Genomic DNA, 16,885 nt, shown 5'->3' with positions numbered 1-16,885 from the left:
AAAAGGTTCAGTCTATGTTGAATGCAAGAGAGGTGAGCAGCAGCATCTGACTGAGGTATAATTTGTACCAAGTTTGTCTAGTAATATATTAGTCTTGGTAAGCTATCAGAGGATGGCAACCGAGTAGTGCTAGACGGTTCATTCCTGTGGATTAGAGACAGCTTTGGAAAGGTGCAGATTAAAACATCACTCAACCGGCTGTACATGGTGCTACTCAAGACAGTTGTTGGGGCAGCTCATGCGTCATCAAGAAAGCGGAGCCGAGAAGCTCTCAGACTCCAGCAGCAGCAGCTCGAGATGGAGATGCCATCAGTGGACGGGGTTGTCGCCCACCATGGCGTCAGCTCACGAGCATCAAACACGGAGGCGGGCAGCAAAGGCGAGATCAAGTAGGCTACCACAGATCAGGTGAACATCAAGCAGCAACAAGATGAGGGAGTGATTGTTAGATAATCTTGTTGCGTTAGCAAGTACGTAGGGAGTAGTGCATGTTTGTTTGTAAATTCTAGCTTGCATTAGTTGAGTATAGGCTAGCACGTACACGTTGTGACACGTCTAATTAGCATTTGTTTTTGTTAGCTAGTTAGTTAGCCACGAGCCATAACTTGTGCGAGCCGTGCATGCATTTGCATGGGCCTGAGATGCATCCGTTTGCATCGGGCCGTTTGCTTCAGTCTAGCATCGCTTGGTAGACACGTTCAGGAGCTCGTGGGATGGCACGAGCTAATCGGATCGTGGCACAAGTGTAGGATCCCTACTAGCCACGTTTTCCCTTCTGTAACCGAATAATGAGATATAAAGAAAGAAAAGCCGAGGAGAAAGTTGAACGGCACCAAAAAAAATCTCTCGTGTGTGCCTCATCGTTTTTCCTCCACCGTGTACGCGTGTGTCTTCTGACCTCTGATCGAACAATATATAATTTCTTTTGATATATGTTTTGCTTGAGTTACTCCTGGTACTTCTTTGGTGGTTTAACAACGTTGTAACAAAATTCTGTTATTACCCTTGGTCACTTTTTCATGTATAGCCGAATCAACTCGCTATTGAAGGTGGCATGCCAGTTACAGTTCAGAAACTGTACAACCCTGACGCAAATTTTCAGAGCATACTAACCAACATTGAGTCAAGATCAAATATTACCGTGTTGAACATAGAGAGCACAATGATGCTAAACCAGTGTGATTTCTTAGCAACGGTACTACAAGAACAAATATGTGTATATTTTAGTTATACATGACTGTTGGGTGTCTGATTATGTCATTTGTGCAGTCCTTCTCTACATTTACAAATTTGAGCATATCTTTCAACTGTGTGGCTCTTAGTGAAGGCAACATATCCTTGATAGTAATTCCATCAAAACTGTCAAGTCATGAATTTGTTCGGCAGGTAATGGAACATTTGAATCATATTATTACCTATGTGCTTACAGTGTGTGAAGATACCTTCTTTTTGTTTAGCTTACTATAAATGTTTTTTTTTGTACCAAAAATTATGCTCTTGATTCTTCGTTCTTTTGTTGTGATGATTTGGCAGGAGCTTGATCATGTAGTTAAAGAGCTTCGAAAGTTTGCAATTGTTTATCAGCTAGAAGACAGATCAGTCATATCCCTGATTGGGAATGACACACAGATGGCATCAATCGTTTTTGCAAAGGTATATTTTTTCGAATATTTTTTCGAATTAAATGGGGGGGCATCCCTTTCCATTAGATGAAACCATTCGGTTGGGAACCCTAATACAAGTTACAGCAAACAATGAAAGAAAACACTAAACGCACCAAGCAACATGAGCAAATTCAACTAGCCGCTACTGCCAAGGCCACAACCAAAAGGAAGGAACTGCCCATTTACATCAGAACCATTCAAAAACAGGCCAACAAGATGGAAGATAAAAGCTAACAAAAGAGCATAACAGCAGCAAGAGTCTTTCATGGGGGAGGGGTTTGAAAACAGGGGGCAGCCAATGTCTTCAAAGTAGGAGATAAGAAGCACCAACAAGTTCGTCAACAACAATTCTTTAGCCACTAATCCTTAGAACGCCATGCCTCCAGCCCAGCCACCAATCCTTAGAACGCCATGCTTCCAGCCCTGTGACGATGTGTACACTTCACGTGTTACCCATTCTACAAGATTTGCCCCCAATCCTTAGAACGCCATGCCACCAGCCCTATGACGGCTTGTACACTACACTTGCTACGCGTTCTAGAAGCTTTGCCCCCAGCGTCAGCACCTATTGGTTTTCCTCCATTATCCGCAGAATAGACCACCCATTCACCCAATGATCCAATAGGAAATCAACTTAATAAAGAGCACTGGATCATTAACATTTTTTTTATCACATATAATGCTATTTCTGCAGTTCCAAAGAGTCCAGAACACAACAGAGACACCAACAAGTACCAGTTTCTTCTCTTTATTTGGGAAGCTTTTAATCCAGCTCCCAAAGCAATCATATAAATAATTTGGAATAGAATTTAAACTAAAAGAAGATTTTAGAAGACTCCAAACCATACTAGCAGCAGAACATCCAAAAAATAGATGATGCATAATTTCAACTTTACCACAGATAACACATATTTTATTCCCCTTCCAACCCCTTCTAAGGAGAGTATGTTTGTTGCGAATACTTTTTCAAGCCATAAGCCAAGAAAAAGACATTAATCTTAGTAGGGATTTTAACATTACATAGGAATTTTTGTGGGAAGTTACAGACAGACTCAGTTAGTTTCCTTCATAATGATTTAACAGAGATTTTTTTTATCTGCAGTCAGCACACATTCATTTTATCTTTGCCAGAACCGATTTCAATTTCTTCACATCATCTTAAGACTTTTCCATAAGTCCAAAGATTTACAACATAAATTTCTTCTAAAAGTAAAACCTCACCAACCTCTGTGTATAGCTTCAACCACAATATTACTGTGATAAAAACTTAGGAAGTATAATCTAGGGTAATCATCTTTCAAGGGTTTGTCATCCACCCAAGTATCCACTTTTTCTTACAAAATTGTAGAATAAATCTTTCACTTTTGGAATGCTAGTCCAAAACTAGGAGTCACCCACCCTAGGTTTAGCCCAAGAGATGCATCCATCAGAAACATATTTGTTAAGCAAGACCGATTACCAAAGCCTAGATTCAGTTTCAAGCTTCCAACACCACCTACCTAACAAAGCTTTATTCATGATTTCCAAATTAAGAATTCCGAAACCACCTAAATCTCTGGGTTTACATCATGTTATCCAGTTCACTAAGTGATATTTTTTCTTATCATCATCTCATTGCCACACTATCCTAGCTCTGAAAAAGATCAGCTTTCTTAAGAATACCAACGGGAATAGGATAGAAGGACATCAGAAACAGAGGCATGTTAGTCAAGCACGCCTGGACTGAAGTGATTCTTCCGACAATTGAGCCCAAAGTTTACCTTGCCAACAAGCACATCTCTTTTCTGCTTTATCCACCACACCAGTCCCAAAGTGGAGGGCCCGGAGCACGAGCGCCCAGTACTCCCGGTCGACTCCTCCAGCTCCGGCGAGAAGAGAAAGGCGCTTGACGACCACCAGGAGGCTCCACCGAGCATGCGTCAGGAACACAGTTTTCTGCAGGAAGTCGAGCTCAGACTGTTGTCCGACAACAACGAACCAGTGTCCGTTGGAGCCGACAACGTCGGGGATCAGCACAAGATCTTGGAAGTTATAATTAACGAGGATGAGCCCATTGGAGACGACAACGAGGATGAGCCCATTGGAGACGACAACGAGGATGAGCCCATTGGAGACGACGACGATGACGACGGCGGGGAGTCGATGTCAGCGGCGATTGGGCGACTGGTGTGCTTGGAGGTGAAAGCCGGGGAGCGGCAGGGACTCGCTGAGATGGCGGAGTGCAGCGCTGCACCTCGCCGTGTTCCGCAGGAGGAGGAAAGGACGGACATGAACTGCAGCGCTCGCAAGCCGAGCAGGTTGCGCTCTGAAGTCGACGACGACAGCTGGGGAGACATGCAGTATTACTGTTTCGACTTCAACGACGGTGCACCTGGATATGAAGATGACCAGGCCTGGACATTGGAAGCCAGCCAGCAGTCGCTTGGACGAAAGAGAGCTGCTTGCCGACAACATACCAATGTCATCTGAGAGTAAGTTCAGTTCTAGCTGGACCAGAATTACTTACTGTCTGGCCCGTCTTTGCATGACTGATCAAGCTCTGATGACTGATTTCTTAGACAACTGGTTAAAGTCTACGGTCAGCGACGACCGATTCATGTTGATAATTGTTTCGTCCGAACCATGAATTTGGGCTACAAATTCATGTCCCTTTCTCAAGACATGTAAGTACCACAGCAAACTGGCAATGTAGCAACAGTACTGAATAAGCAGAGTGCTTCAGTTTCAGAGTTTCAACAAAGGCTGCTGAGTTGAGTTGTAGCTTGTAATTCTGAAATTTCCAGAGCCCAGAGGTTGGCAAATTTAACATGCAACCTAATAGATTTGTGACTACATCACATTTACTGTATTATCATCTCTGCATGCTCGGATCTCCCTCCAAATCTACCATATACAGACACTTACTGTTGCAGGCATCCATCCACTAGCTATCTATCAGCGTTGTGCCTGCTACAACTATACCTCAGCCTGGCCCTCAAGCTTCGGTAGCAGAATTTTGTCTTCCTCCTCGGGAGGGCACCTGTACAGGCGTCCATCGACTAGCTATCGTGGTCATGGTTGCTTGATGATACCAGCTACTCAGTCTTCTGCTCCGTTGCCGCCTCGAGCCTCTGCAGCAGAGCTTTCTTTTCCTCTTCGGGGAGGGCGTTGAATATGAAAACCGACTTGTCACCAATGTCATCCTGCGTTGTCAGCAACAGACCAGAAATAGTAAGATTCAACCGAGAAAATGTGTAAGAGCTACAACTGTCGATAAACACTTGCAAGAAGGCAATTAGATTATAATACCTTGATGGGCTGCTGGAATTTCCTCGCGGCGAACACGGTGAAGAGCGCCATCCACACTCCTAAGAGGCTCATTTTTGTCCCGTCGTCCATCAAACCAGACTGCATACATGTGCAGAAAACAAGTGTATGAAAAGATGAACGCAACTGGTGTTTTCCCCCTTTTTAACAGGGAGCAAGATGAGCATACTTGAGATCAACCATTAACAGATTGTAGTGCTAAATCTCAGAAATCTAATTTACCAGGTGTCCGAGAAGAAGGATGGGGATAACAAACGTCAAGATTCCAGCTTCCAGTTTTCCATAGCAGAGACCTGTGGGATTGCATTTGTACAAAATCGAACTGTTTTCAGTCATTCAGTGCAAGCATTCAGTCAGAATGCGTCCAGTGAGCACTAGAAAGATCTCTGCTATCGATGAAATCAGTTCACGCATTCAGTATAGTCAATCTAAAACGAACCAATCTCAGTTCAACAGTTCAGTCATAAGCAGAGACAGTAACTGCAGTAATACCTTCCTTGAAGACGAGGCCAGTCAGCGCGGCGAAGGTCGGGCCGACGAACCACATCGCCCCGGGGTGCTCGAGCACGTACCGGACCAGCCCCTCGTCGAGCGGCCGCGCGGCGAGGGCGTAGGTGCCGACGGACCCGAGCACGCCGACCGCCCACAGCGCCTGGAGGAACCGCTTGATGGGGGTGACGTAGATGTGGATCAGCACGAGCGAAAGCCCGAGCCCCCCGGCGCCGGCGGCGTAGAAGAGGTCGGCGCCCTGCCGGACGGCGTCGCCGACCGCGTTCCCCTCCGGCAGGAACGCCCCCGAGGCGGCCACCAGGAAGGACGCGGCGGCCGTGACCAGCCCGGCCCGGTACAGCAGCACCTCGCGCACGTCCGCGTCGTCCACGGACCAGGGCCCGTACACGCCGTTGTAGACCGTCTGGTCCGCGAGCCCGTCGCCGGCGGCCCTCGCGAGCCGCAGGGCGCCCGCGGCGCGGCGGCCGCTGCCGAGGGGCGCGAGGAGGAGGGAGGGTTTCTTGGAGCTCGGGGCGAGGAGCCGGGGTTGCGGCGGCAGCGGCGCGAGCCGGAGGAGGGCGGTGGTGGCCATGGACATGGTGGAGGTTGCTGAGTTCGGTTTCGCCTTCCTGGGGGATTTTTTCGTAGGGTGGTTCTCCAGTGTGGTTTCCGGTGGGCTCGACCGCTCGAGTGAGTGTGTGCTGGCCGTAGGCTCAGCGGACGGTCAGGATATAATCTCTGGTATGGATCCAACGGTACAGGCATGCAATGGGAGGGCGTGTACTCCTTTTCCTCTTCTCCTATTTTTTTAGAAAAACAGGGAGCACCTCCCCGGTTCCATTGCTGAGAACGAAACCGCGCACATAGTCTGATACAGCAGCTCTAAAGAGCAGTTCGAAAAACAAAGAAAAGAAAACTACGTGTTTTTTCTGATTACACGGCAACTCGAGTGGTGCCAAAAGGCAAGAGTGGCTAAGCAGAGCACTCAAAGGGCACAAGGAGGGTCCAGCGAAGCCTTCATGGCCTTCAGACGAGGGGTCGTGTCAGCCTGCGGCGACCAGCAGGCAAGAAGCGGAGACACCGGGCTGGAAGGCGCGGCGTGGTGGATGTCTCTCTTCTTTGGCGACAAGAGCCCATCATCATCTTCAGAGATCTTGAGCCGAGCCCACGGTTCCAGTCCCAGAGCAGGTCGAGCATTGTTCAGCCACTTGTGATTGCCAACGGTTCCTGGAGGGATCTTGTGAGGGTTTCCACGAAGGACATCAACTTGTCCTTGTCTGACCCGGAGGAGAGAATCGCCCAGTTCCTCACCATGTTCCTGATCAACCTCAAGACCCGTGGAATGGAAATCCAGGAGGTGTTACTGAAAATCATAGCATTTCTATATTTCCAGAGGCACCAAAGGACAGCTGAGCTAACAGTATTTAAAACCAAGCACTTTTTGGTAGCAATCCAGAACCTGGCCATAGATTCGAAGGATGAGCCAATCTGAATAGTGAAAATTTTCTCAATAGGGGCCCAGAGATGTTTAGCAACAATACATTCAAAAAATAGGTGAGAACAAGATTCTTGTTCCAAACAATAAACACACTCAAGTGGTTTAATGATGTGTCTTTTCCAAAGATTATCTCTGGTCATCAATTTATTTTTTGAGAGGAGCCAGAGAAAAACATGAATTTTAGGGGGAACTCTTAATTTCCAGACTACAGGGATAAACATGGGTTGGACCCCTCTAAAGTTGATAATATGGTAGAGGGAGCTGGAGGAGTACTTTCCCTTGTTGTCTAGTTGCCAGATCAGAGCATCTGGCTCGGCAGTAAAGGTAATGCTCTTGGCAATTTCCTCCAGCTGGAACCGTTGTTCCATAAGACTGTCACTAAAGTTCCTTCTGAATGAAAGTTTTAGGCATTGCCCATCCCAAACTTCATTCACATTTTTGTTATGTTCATTGCAGACAGAGTAAATAGGCCAAAATTGGACTGCTAGGGGGGATGTGCCAAACCAAGTATCTTCCCAGAACCTGGTTCTGCTCCCATCCCCTATGTTCCATCTATAGCCAAATTTCACAGCATGCAGAATAGATTTTAAGCCTTTCCAGAATCTAGAAGTCTTAGGGTTGGAGGAGGGGACAAATATATTAGGTTTATTTCTCAAGTACTTATGATTAATAAGTAACTTCCAGGGTTTCTGGTCTTCCTCATAGTATCTCTTAATCCAAGACCCTAGAAGGCAGATGTTAATTTCTTGGAGGTTAGGTGTGCCTAAGCCTCCAAAGTCTTTTTTCATAGAGACTAGGCCCCAGTTAGCAAGGTGCAGTTTCCTATGACCCTCAAAATCATTCCACAAGCAGTGAGACATCTGGGAGTTGATGAGATTCACTGCCCATTTAGGGAATTTGAAGAAGGAGAGGAGGTACACCGGGGTGCTAGCCAAACAAGCTTGGATGAGGATCAACCTACCTCTGTAAGAGAGGAGTTTGCCCCTCCACCCTGCAATCCTTTTAATGATTTTATCTAGAAGGGGTTAGATATCTTCTCTCCTCAGCTTATCATAGTGAAGAGGGATGCCTAAGTACTTAATGGGGAAGTTACCTTTACTACAAACTATAATAGAAAGAAAATCAGCTAGCTCCTGGTCATCCATGTTGATAGGGATGAGTTCACTTTTGGAGTAGTTAATTCTCATGCATGAGACTTGCTCAAAACAGGTTAGAACAGTTTTCAGGTTGCTAGCATGGGTGGAATCATTGTCCAGGAAAAGGATGGTATCATCTGCATATTGCAGGCAGATGATGCCACCAGGACAAACCTCGGGGCAGAGCCCTGCAATCAAGCTATGATCAGCAGCTTTGCTCAACATTTTAGTGAGAACATCAACTACTAAATTAAACAAAAGAGGGGATATGGGGTCACCTTGCCTAAGGCCTTTGCCAGCAAGGAAAAAGCCACATTCATAGTTATTTAGTTTGACCCCAACAGACCCCCCATGAGTGAGTTGCTGGATCCAGCTAGTCCATTTCCCCCCAAAACCCCTAAGCTCCAAGAGCTTCATAAGGAAATTGAGGTCAACTTTATCGAAGGCTTTCTCATAGTCCAGCTTAAGAACAAGCCCTTTATCACCTCTTGAGTGGACTGAGTGGAGTACTTCATGAGCAGTAACAACACTCTCTAAAATGTATCTCCCTTTTAGAAATGCAGATTGGTTGCTTGCAATCAACCTCTGTAGAACCTTAGAGAGCCTAGTGGTGAGGACTTTAGAGAAAATCTTAAAACTATAGTTAATCAGGCTAATGGGCCTGAATTTCTTCATAGAGGTGGCCTCAGGCTCTTTAGGAATAAGAGAGAGCATAGCAAAATTGAGCCTGTATATATCCAATTCTCCTCTATGAAAGGCTTGGAAAAGATCCATGAGATCTTTTTTCACCAAGTCCCAAAAGTGCTGGTAAAACAAGAAAGGAGTTCCATCAGGGCCAGGGGCCCCATCAGGATAGGAGCTGAAAATGGCTTCCTTCACCTCTGCCTCTGAAAAAGGTGCTTCCAGCAGCTCATTCCCAGCAGGAGAGACTTTTTCAGAAGCAGAGAAAAAGTTGCTTTGTAAAGAGAAACCAGAAGGGTTTTCTTTTTTAAACAGGTCTTTGTAGAAGTCACTAGCCACTTTCAGCATCTCATCTACCTCAGTAACAGGGCCATTAGGGCCATCAAGGGAGTGAATGAGGGTTTTCCTCCTCCTCTGATTAGCTACTACATGGAAATAAGTAGTGTTCCTATCTCCCTCCTTAATGTTCCTATCTCTAGATCTTTGCTTGGCTTTGATTTCTTCCTGAAGCCAAATTTTCTTAAGCTCTCCATGGACAAAGTTTAATCTACTAGTCTCAGCCTCAGAGAGGTCAGAAGTTTCTGCCTTAATATCTAGAGAATCAAACTCAAGGAGAAGAATCCTTTTGTATCTTCTAAGATTGGCTTCCTCATTAGAGTTCCAACCTTTAGTAGTTCTCCTAAGTCTCCTGACCTTGATCTGCCAGCTCTCCAGAGGGTTGCTGCTCCCAGTGGGTTCATTCCAGATTTTCCCGACTAGCTCAGTAAAGTCTTCTCTAAGCAGCCACCACTTTTCAAACTTAAAGCTATTACTCCTGGGGGCTTGGTTAAGACCAGAGTCCGAGAGCAAAGGTGTGTGGTCACTACCACATCTGGGCAGAGCTCTACAACTAGAAAGGGGGAAAAACTATCTAATTATGTATCACAGAAAATTCTGTCAATGGTGGACATAATCAAATCTACTTGGTTATTGGCCCAGGTAAATTTCCTAGAAGAAAGCTTAATTTCAAGCAAGCTCCAGATCTCAATCCAGGCATTGAAGCTGTCACTCCATTTATGATTGATGGATCCATTGCTTTTATCTTCAGCATTCCTAACTAGATTAAAATCACCCCCAATCAGAGTGGGAGTGTGAATATCTAAAAATAAGGTATGAAGTTCAGAAATAAAGGCTTCTTTTCCTTCTTCATATGGAGAGCCATAAACAGTGACAACCCTAAAGGTTTGACCAGTAGTTTTCAATTTAACTAAACAACTAATAGAAAAATCTAGATGTGACCAAGCAACAACATCAAAAATGCTTAAATCTATTCCCATCAGGATGCCTCCAGCAGATCCTTTGGATGGAAGGGTATGCCAGTCAAAATCTCTGTTGACAATGAGAGATTTAAGATAAGAAGAGGAGAAAGCCTCCTTCTTGGTTTCCTGGAACCCTAGAATGGTAGCATGAGTCTTGTTAATGGTGTCAATGATAAGGGTTTTCCTACCAGGAGCAGCAATACCTCTAATATTCCAGAATAGAGCATTCATGGAGAAATGTTGTTCCTAGGGTGCTTGCCCTGTTTATGCTTGCAAATAAGAGACCAGAGACCCTCACTAGGCTCAGCAGGGGGGTCAATGCAGTCTAAACTAGAATTACCAGCTAGAGATAAATTCTCACAAACAGAGCCTTCAGTTCTGTTTTGGAGGGCATAATTAAAGGAAGAGCATTCAATGTCATCATTAAGAGAGGTAACATCTACACCAATCTTAGCAGCAATGGAATTGAAAGAAGGATCATTAAAGTTGGAAAAGGAATTGTGTTTCATACCCTGGGGTTTTTGTACTTCCAGGTTCTGAACACTCTGGCACTGGTTCTGGTGGCTTGAACAGGGCCCCATTTGGGAGGGTGCAGCTCCTTAGGAAGGGCAGGGAAGTCAGTGTTGTACTGAGAGTCCAAATTGTCTGGGAGGTCAGTAGCTTGAATAAGAGCATCTTGATCCTCTTGGAGATCTACAGAACCTTCTAATTCCACCAGATCATCATCTTCCAGGAGCTCCATTTCTCTGAGGAGGTTGAACCCATCAGCTTCTTCAAGCACATAATTCATGATCTTTTTCAGGTTGCTGATTTGAGGAGCGTATGGAGAATCAGGGAGGTGTGTCTTGAGGACTGAAGTAGGGGTAGCTTCTTCAAGCCTCTGATTGTGGCAAAAAGACTGCCCTTTGTTGCTAGGTGCCCCTGAGTTGGCAGCATGCCCTTTGTCTGATTCAGTCCTAGAACTCCTGTTGGATTCAGCATCTTCAGTTAGATTGTTACCAGGCTCAGCTGCAGAGACATAAGTTCCAGAGGAAGGGTTGGTGGAGGTGCCAGTTTCAGTGGGAGTCAAGGATTCCACTTCAATGAGCAGCCTGTAGATTTTGCCCCCAACACCAAAGAGCCTTTCAGCGGGGATTTTGGAGGGATCTTTGCATGAGATTTTGACCCTGACAGTTTCATAGAATAACTTGAAGTTATGCTGCCAATCCACATCCAGTAAGACCCCCAAGGTGGAAGTGATTTGATCCAGCATAGTCCAGTCACACCATTTTGGGTTCATTTTCCTAATTTTAATCCAAGTTTCCTGGAGGTCCTCTTCAGCCTCAATCCTGCCTTTCCAGACTTCAACATTGACTACAACATTGTCTTTCTTGAGACCAAAACATGGGTATCCAGCAACTTGAACTACATCTATCTCAGGTGGGAATTTGACCAAAAATGTCCATTCATCCAGGGCATTGATTGGCCAGGGCCAGTTGGTTTTGTAAATGTCTGCAAACTCAGTGGCAAGTTCCTGTTTGGTCACTTCACCAGCTTCAACAAGAACAATCCCCACATTTTTCAGGGAGCCATGGTATTGAGCATTTTCATCAGGTGGGTCTATGTGATAGAACCCTAACCCTGGAGCAGCACTTCCCACATATCTAGCAGAACTATGAGGTTTCCTTCTGACAGGGCAATTATCAACCTTGTGGATAACCATTTTGCAGATAAAACAGCTCTTGGGCTTGGTACATTTATCCAAATGATGCCCTGGTTCCCCACAGTTGTAGCAGATCACCTCAAAGTGTGCCATAAGGCCAGAAGCAGGGGCAGGAGCAGTTTTCTGAGTGTCCTGCTTCTTTTTTTGTTGATTCTTGCCCTGAGATTTTCCGCTGACCTGAGAGTCAGAACCTCCAGCAGATTGGTCCTGAGCAACAATAGGAGCCTGCCCGAATTGTTTCCCCAGCTGGGGTGGGGGCGGGCCGTACCACTGCCCAACCGGACCTCCCCCCATTGTTGCTGAAATTGCGGAGGAAATTGTCCAGGGAAGCCCCAAGGAGGGAGGCCACCCTGGAATCCATAGCCGAAGAACGGCGGGGTGAGAGTGTATGTGCATCTCTGTTAGTAATGTGATTTTACTATGTTTTTTAAAAGAAATGTTTATGTGGCAACCCAAATCGTTTTTGGAAAACCACCGAACGGTTCGGTTGCCATTCGATTTACATCACACGACATGCACAATTTCCCTCATCGCCAATGATCCATCGTGCTGCTTCCTTTCCCCACTGCCGCGACCCCATTCCACACTCCCACACACTCAAGGACGCCGCCCTGGTCCTCCACCTGGCAAAGCGACCGCCACGCAATCTTCCTCCCGGCGACGAGGTCCGTCAGTCTGCTTCCCCTTCCTCCTGCAGGTGACGTGGTCATCGTCCCGCTCCTACATCCCCCGGCAGGCCATGCAAGCAGCTCCAAGGCACATGACAAGATCCTCAGGCCTGACCTCCCACATTGATGCGGCGCACGACCACGGGCGATGCTCCTCCTCAGCCACCGCATTGCATCCTCGCATTACGCTGCTCTCCTCCCGCTGCTCCGTCTTCCTTTTGGCGACCGCTGCTCCGTCGTCCTTGTCGCCGGTAGGCCTCGCCCCCGACCGCTGCTCCGTCGTCCCTGAGCCGAAGCCACCCTCGCCACTGCTGCCCAGCTGCTGTTGTGCCTCGCCGCTACAGATGCTCGCCGCTGCTGCTGCTTTCCTGCATGGTCATCATCGTCGCAAACAACCAAAACCAAGTTTACAGACTATAATATTTTGATTCTTATTTAGTTCTGACAGCAAAATTAGGGGCAAATTGAGATTGTCCAATTGGGAGACCTGTTAGGAACAAATTCAGAGTTATTTAAAAAAGTCTATTTAGAATTGAAACTATTTTTGATGGAGTATTTGCCGCATCTTGCAAAAGTTAATCATGGAAAAAAAGATTGAACAAGTAGTAGTTAATAATATATTGAAAACATGGCCTTACTTTTATCCTTTTAGGAGCATGGTGCATGGTGCATGGTGTCTTGTTGTTGGCTGCTCCTCTTCTTCATTGCTGTTTCATTCGAAGTAGTCCTCTGATAAAAAAAAACTGTGGTGATTGTGGTTCTGTAGAACATTTTAGGTATTTCTGAAATAAAATTGAAAGCATAAGGTTTTGTAGTTGGCTCTGTAGTTTTCTGGTTCATCTTCCCAGTAGAGTTGGATTGGAAAAAAAATCTGAAGATTTAGCATGCTTGTGCATACTGTAGGAAGCAATGTACTCATTCAAACTTTGAGAAAAATTTAAAGAGAAACTAGAAATATGTTTGATAAAAAAAGTGTGTCACATAAGACAAGCTAGTACTTTAAAAAGCAGCTAAATTATTGTTGAAGGTACTTCACTAGAGATTATGTTAGAATCAATAGACCGAAAAGGACCAATAGCAAACAAAGATAAAAAAATGTATTATCTTCTTCAATAAAGGTGTACAATTAGTCCCCCCCTCCTCCGGTTGTTTGAGTTCAGTTCCATTGCATTAAAAAATTCGTTGAATCCTATTAACAACACTACTGCTCCCCGAAAATGAAAGGCAACACTACTGCATGTATACCAATATAAAAAGACCCAAATGGGCAGATCCAAACCTTCTCGACTGTCAAATTATGTTATCTAGCGGTTTAAATCGCTCAAATGTTGAGCATCAAACACGTTTATCGATCTAATTACCCACCACTGCCATTGGTTATAAACACGTTTTGACTCAACGCTACCCCTTGAAATCTGCCATGTAATTAATATCCTATCATTTCCACGAAAAAATAATTGATATCTTACCAAATACCAACGTGCAACAGATATATTTTACCTAATATAACATGCAACTAATATCCTACCTAATATAAACGTGCATTGCACGTACATTATTACTAGTGTATGTAAAATAGTTGAGACCGCGTTGGAATTAAAAACAGGAGGAATAAAAAAAACGCATCGTGCGGGCTTCATAGCATGCCGCTTTGCTCCTCACGGTAGCAGTGCTGATTTTTTTTTTTAGAAACGCAGTGCTGATATATACGGAGTAGTGCTCGCTCGCTGCGAGCACTACCAGCCCGATCATACACTAACGTGATTAATGGGCTAGCGCCGAAGTGTTCTACCTGCATAATGCATATTGGGCGTGGCCATTAATCACGTGCGCTAACTAGGATGTCTAAATTTAACAAATATTCAGGAATTCAAAATATGTTCACGATCTCAGAAAATGTTCGTGAATTTGAAAAATATTTGCGAATTCAAAAAATGTTCACAATTTCAAGTAAATGTTCATGAATTCGTAAAATGTTCATAATTTCAAAAAATATTTTCTAATTTTTAAATAAATCTGAATTTGAAAAAAAACATAAATTTTAAAAATATCATGAAATTCAAATTGTTTTCCTGAAATTCAAAAAGTTTGCCAATAACAAAGTTTGTTCTTGAATTTCATAAAAAATTAATGAATTTTAGAGTTGTTTCATATTTTTAAATAAATAAGGAAAAAATGAAAATAACAGAAGAAAAAAGAGAAAAGAAAAAAAGGGAAGAAGGAAAAGGAAAGAAAAGCCGAAAGGAAAAAAACCGGCTGCAGGAAGGTTCTCCAAAACCGATGTGGAGGAAACCCTGAATGGGCTAGCTCATATCGCGCGAGCGCTTGCGTGTTGCCTCTAAGGGCGCGCGGAATAGGATCCGCTGGTTTGTGTATATATCTGTCATTTCCGTTATTTTGCTTTTTTTATTCTATTAAATAACAGAAAAAACAATGTTCACAGATTCAAAAAGTGTTTGTGAATTAAAAATTATTCCACGAATTTATCTTTTTTACCAAATTTGAAAATAAGTATATAAATTCAAAAACAAAAATCAAGGATTTAAAAAATATTTGTGAATTTGGAAATTGCTTCAAAAATTAAAAATGTTTGTGAATTTTTAAAATGTTCACAAATTTAAAATATTGTTCGCAGGTGTGTGTCTGGTACTCTCCACAGTGTATGCTGTAAGAAAAATCCAGTAGCCAATTAAGGGCTTTATCTAACGTGACACGCGCTAGCGGATCTTTTTAGATATCGTGTCAACTAAGAGCATCTCCAGCTGCTGGCCCCCCAGGAGGCATAAAAATCGCAGTTTGGGGGCGAGCCGACGCTAAAATCGGCTCTGGAGGCGATTGGGTTCCCAATTGCCGCCCCCAGGCACCGATATCGGCCCATTTTTGGCGCAAATGTGCCCGCTTTTCGGCCCATTTGTGGTGATAAATCGGCCCGATATCGGCGCAAATCGGCCCATATTTGCCGTGGTTCGGCGCAAATACAACAAAAGTAATTTTTTATCAGATAGTTCATCACAGAAAATCAATAAAAATCAAATAATTCAACAACAAATAGTTCAACACAAATTATATAGTTCAACAATAAATACTCATATTTCATCACACGTCGAGTTAGGCGTTGCCCTTGAGCCTTCATAGGTGCTCCACCAGATCTTGCTGCAGTTGTTGATGCACTTGTGGGTCTGGGATCTCCTGACGCATATTGAGAAAGGCAGTCCAGGTTGCCGGTAGCTGGTGATCAACTTGCGCAAGAGGACCCTACCTGTAATATGGTTCCGTGTCAAACACTGGCTCTTCCTGCTCGCTCTTAATGATCATGTTGTGCAAGATGACACAGCAACTCATGATCTCCCACATTTGATCTTTCGACCAGGTCTGAGCAGGGTACCGGACAACTGCAAATCGAGATTGGAGCACACCAAATGCCCGCTCGACATCCTTCTTGCAAGCCTCCTGAACCTTCGTAAAGTGGGACTTCTTGCCTCCTGGCACAACGTTTGAGATAGTCTTCACAAATGTAGACCATCTCGAATAGATGCCATCAGCTAGGTAGTACCCCATTGTTGTAGTGCCGCCCATTGACCTCGAAGTTCACCGACGGAGAATGACCTTCATCAAGCTTGGCAAAGACAGGGGAGCACTGCAGCACGTTGATGTCATTGTGAGTTCCTGGCATACCAAAGAAGGAGTGCCCAGAGGTCTTGTGTGGCCACTGCCTCAAGTACCACACTACAACCGCCTTTGGCGCCTTTGTACATCCCCTGCCAAGCAATTGGACAGTTCTTCCATTTCCAATGCATGCAGTCGATGCTTCCAAGCATCCCAGGAAACCCTCTTGCTGCATTCTGTGCTAGGATCCGAGCAGTGTCTTCAGCATTGGGTGATCGCAAGTATTGCGGTCCAAACACTGCCACCACTGCCCTGCAGAACTTGTAGAAACACTCAATGGTCGTGGACTCGGCCATGCGCCCATAGTCGTCGAGTGAATCAGCGGGAGCTCCGTATGCAAGCATCCTCATAGCCGTCGTGCACTTCTGAATCGAGGTGAATCCAAGTTTGCCGGTGCAATCCTTCTTGCACTTGAAGTAGCTGTCGAACTCTCAGATAGAATTCACAATCCCGAGGAACAGCTTTCGGCTCATCCGATAATGACGCCGAAATACTTTATCGTCGTGCAGTGGAGCATCAGCGAAGTAGTCGGAGTAGAGCATGCAATAGCCTTCCAGACGATGTCGGTTCTTTGCTTTTAGCCGCCCCGGCGCCGAGCCACCTCGCCGCGGCTTTTCATTGCTCGCGAGCAGGCCGGCGAGGATGGCGAGGACCATGAGATGTTCCTTTTCCTGGACGTCGGCATCGGCTTCCTCCTCCAACAGCGCGGCGAGCGTCTCCTCGTCGTCCGAGTCCATTGCCGGGCAGACAAATCGCCGAACACCTGGCGGGCGTGGT

At 45.1% G+C, this 16,885-nt stretch overlaps 1 protein-coding gene across 1 annotated transcript; it reads right to left on the bottom strand.

Annotated features, from left to right (window-relative positions):
• Positions 1-4,353: 4,353 nt before the first annotated feature.
• On the bottom strand, positions 4,354-6,142 carry LOC123123810 (uncharacterized). Its single transcript, XM_044544439.1, has 4 exons — positions 5,463-6,142; positions 5,193-5,263; positions 4,953-5,051; positions 4,354-4,846 (listed from the first exon to the last, which is right to left on the bottom strand). The coding sequence occupies exons 1-4, from the start codon at positions 6,055-6,057 to the stop codon at positions 4,739-4,741; spliced, it is 873 nt and encodes a 290-aa protein (XP_044400374.1). The 5' UTR covers positions 6,058-6,142; the 3' UTR covers positions 4,354-4,738.
• Positions 6,143-16,885: the final 10,743 nt, after the last annotated feature.

The sequence above is a fragment of the Triticum aestivum genome, chromosome 5D (genome assembly GCF_018294505.1).
Source record: "Triticum aestivum cultivar Chinese Spring chromosome 5D, IWGSC CS RefSeq v2.1, whole genome shotgun sequence".
NCBI classification, from domain to species: domain Eukaryota; kingdom Viridiplantae; phylum Streptophyta; class Magnoliopsida; order Poales; family Poaceae; genus Triticum; species Triticum aestivum.
This window is presented reverse-complemented; position numbering and strand designations above follow the sequence as displayed.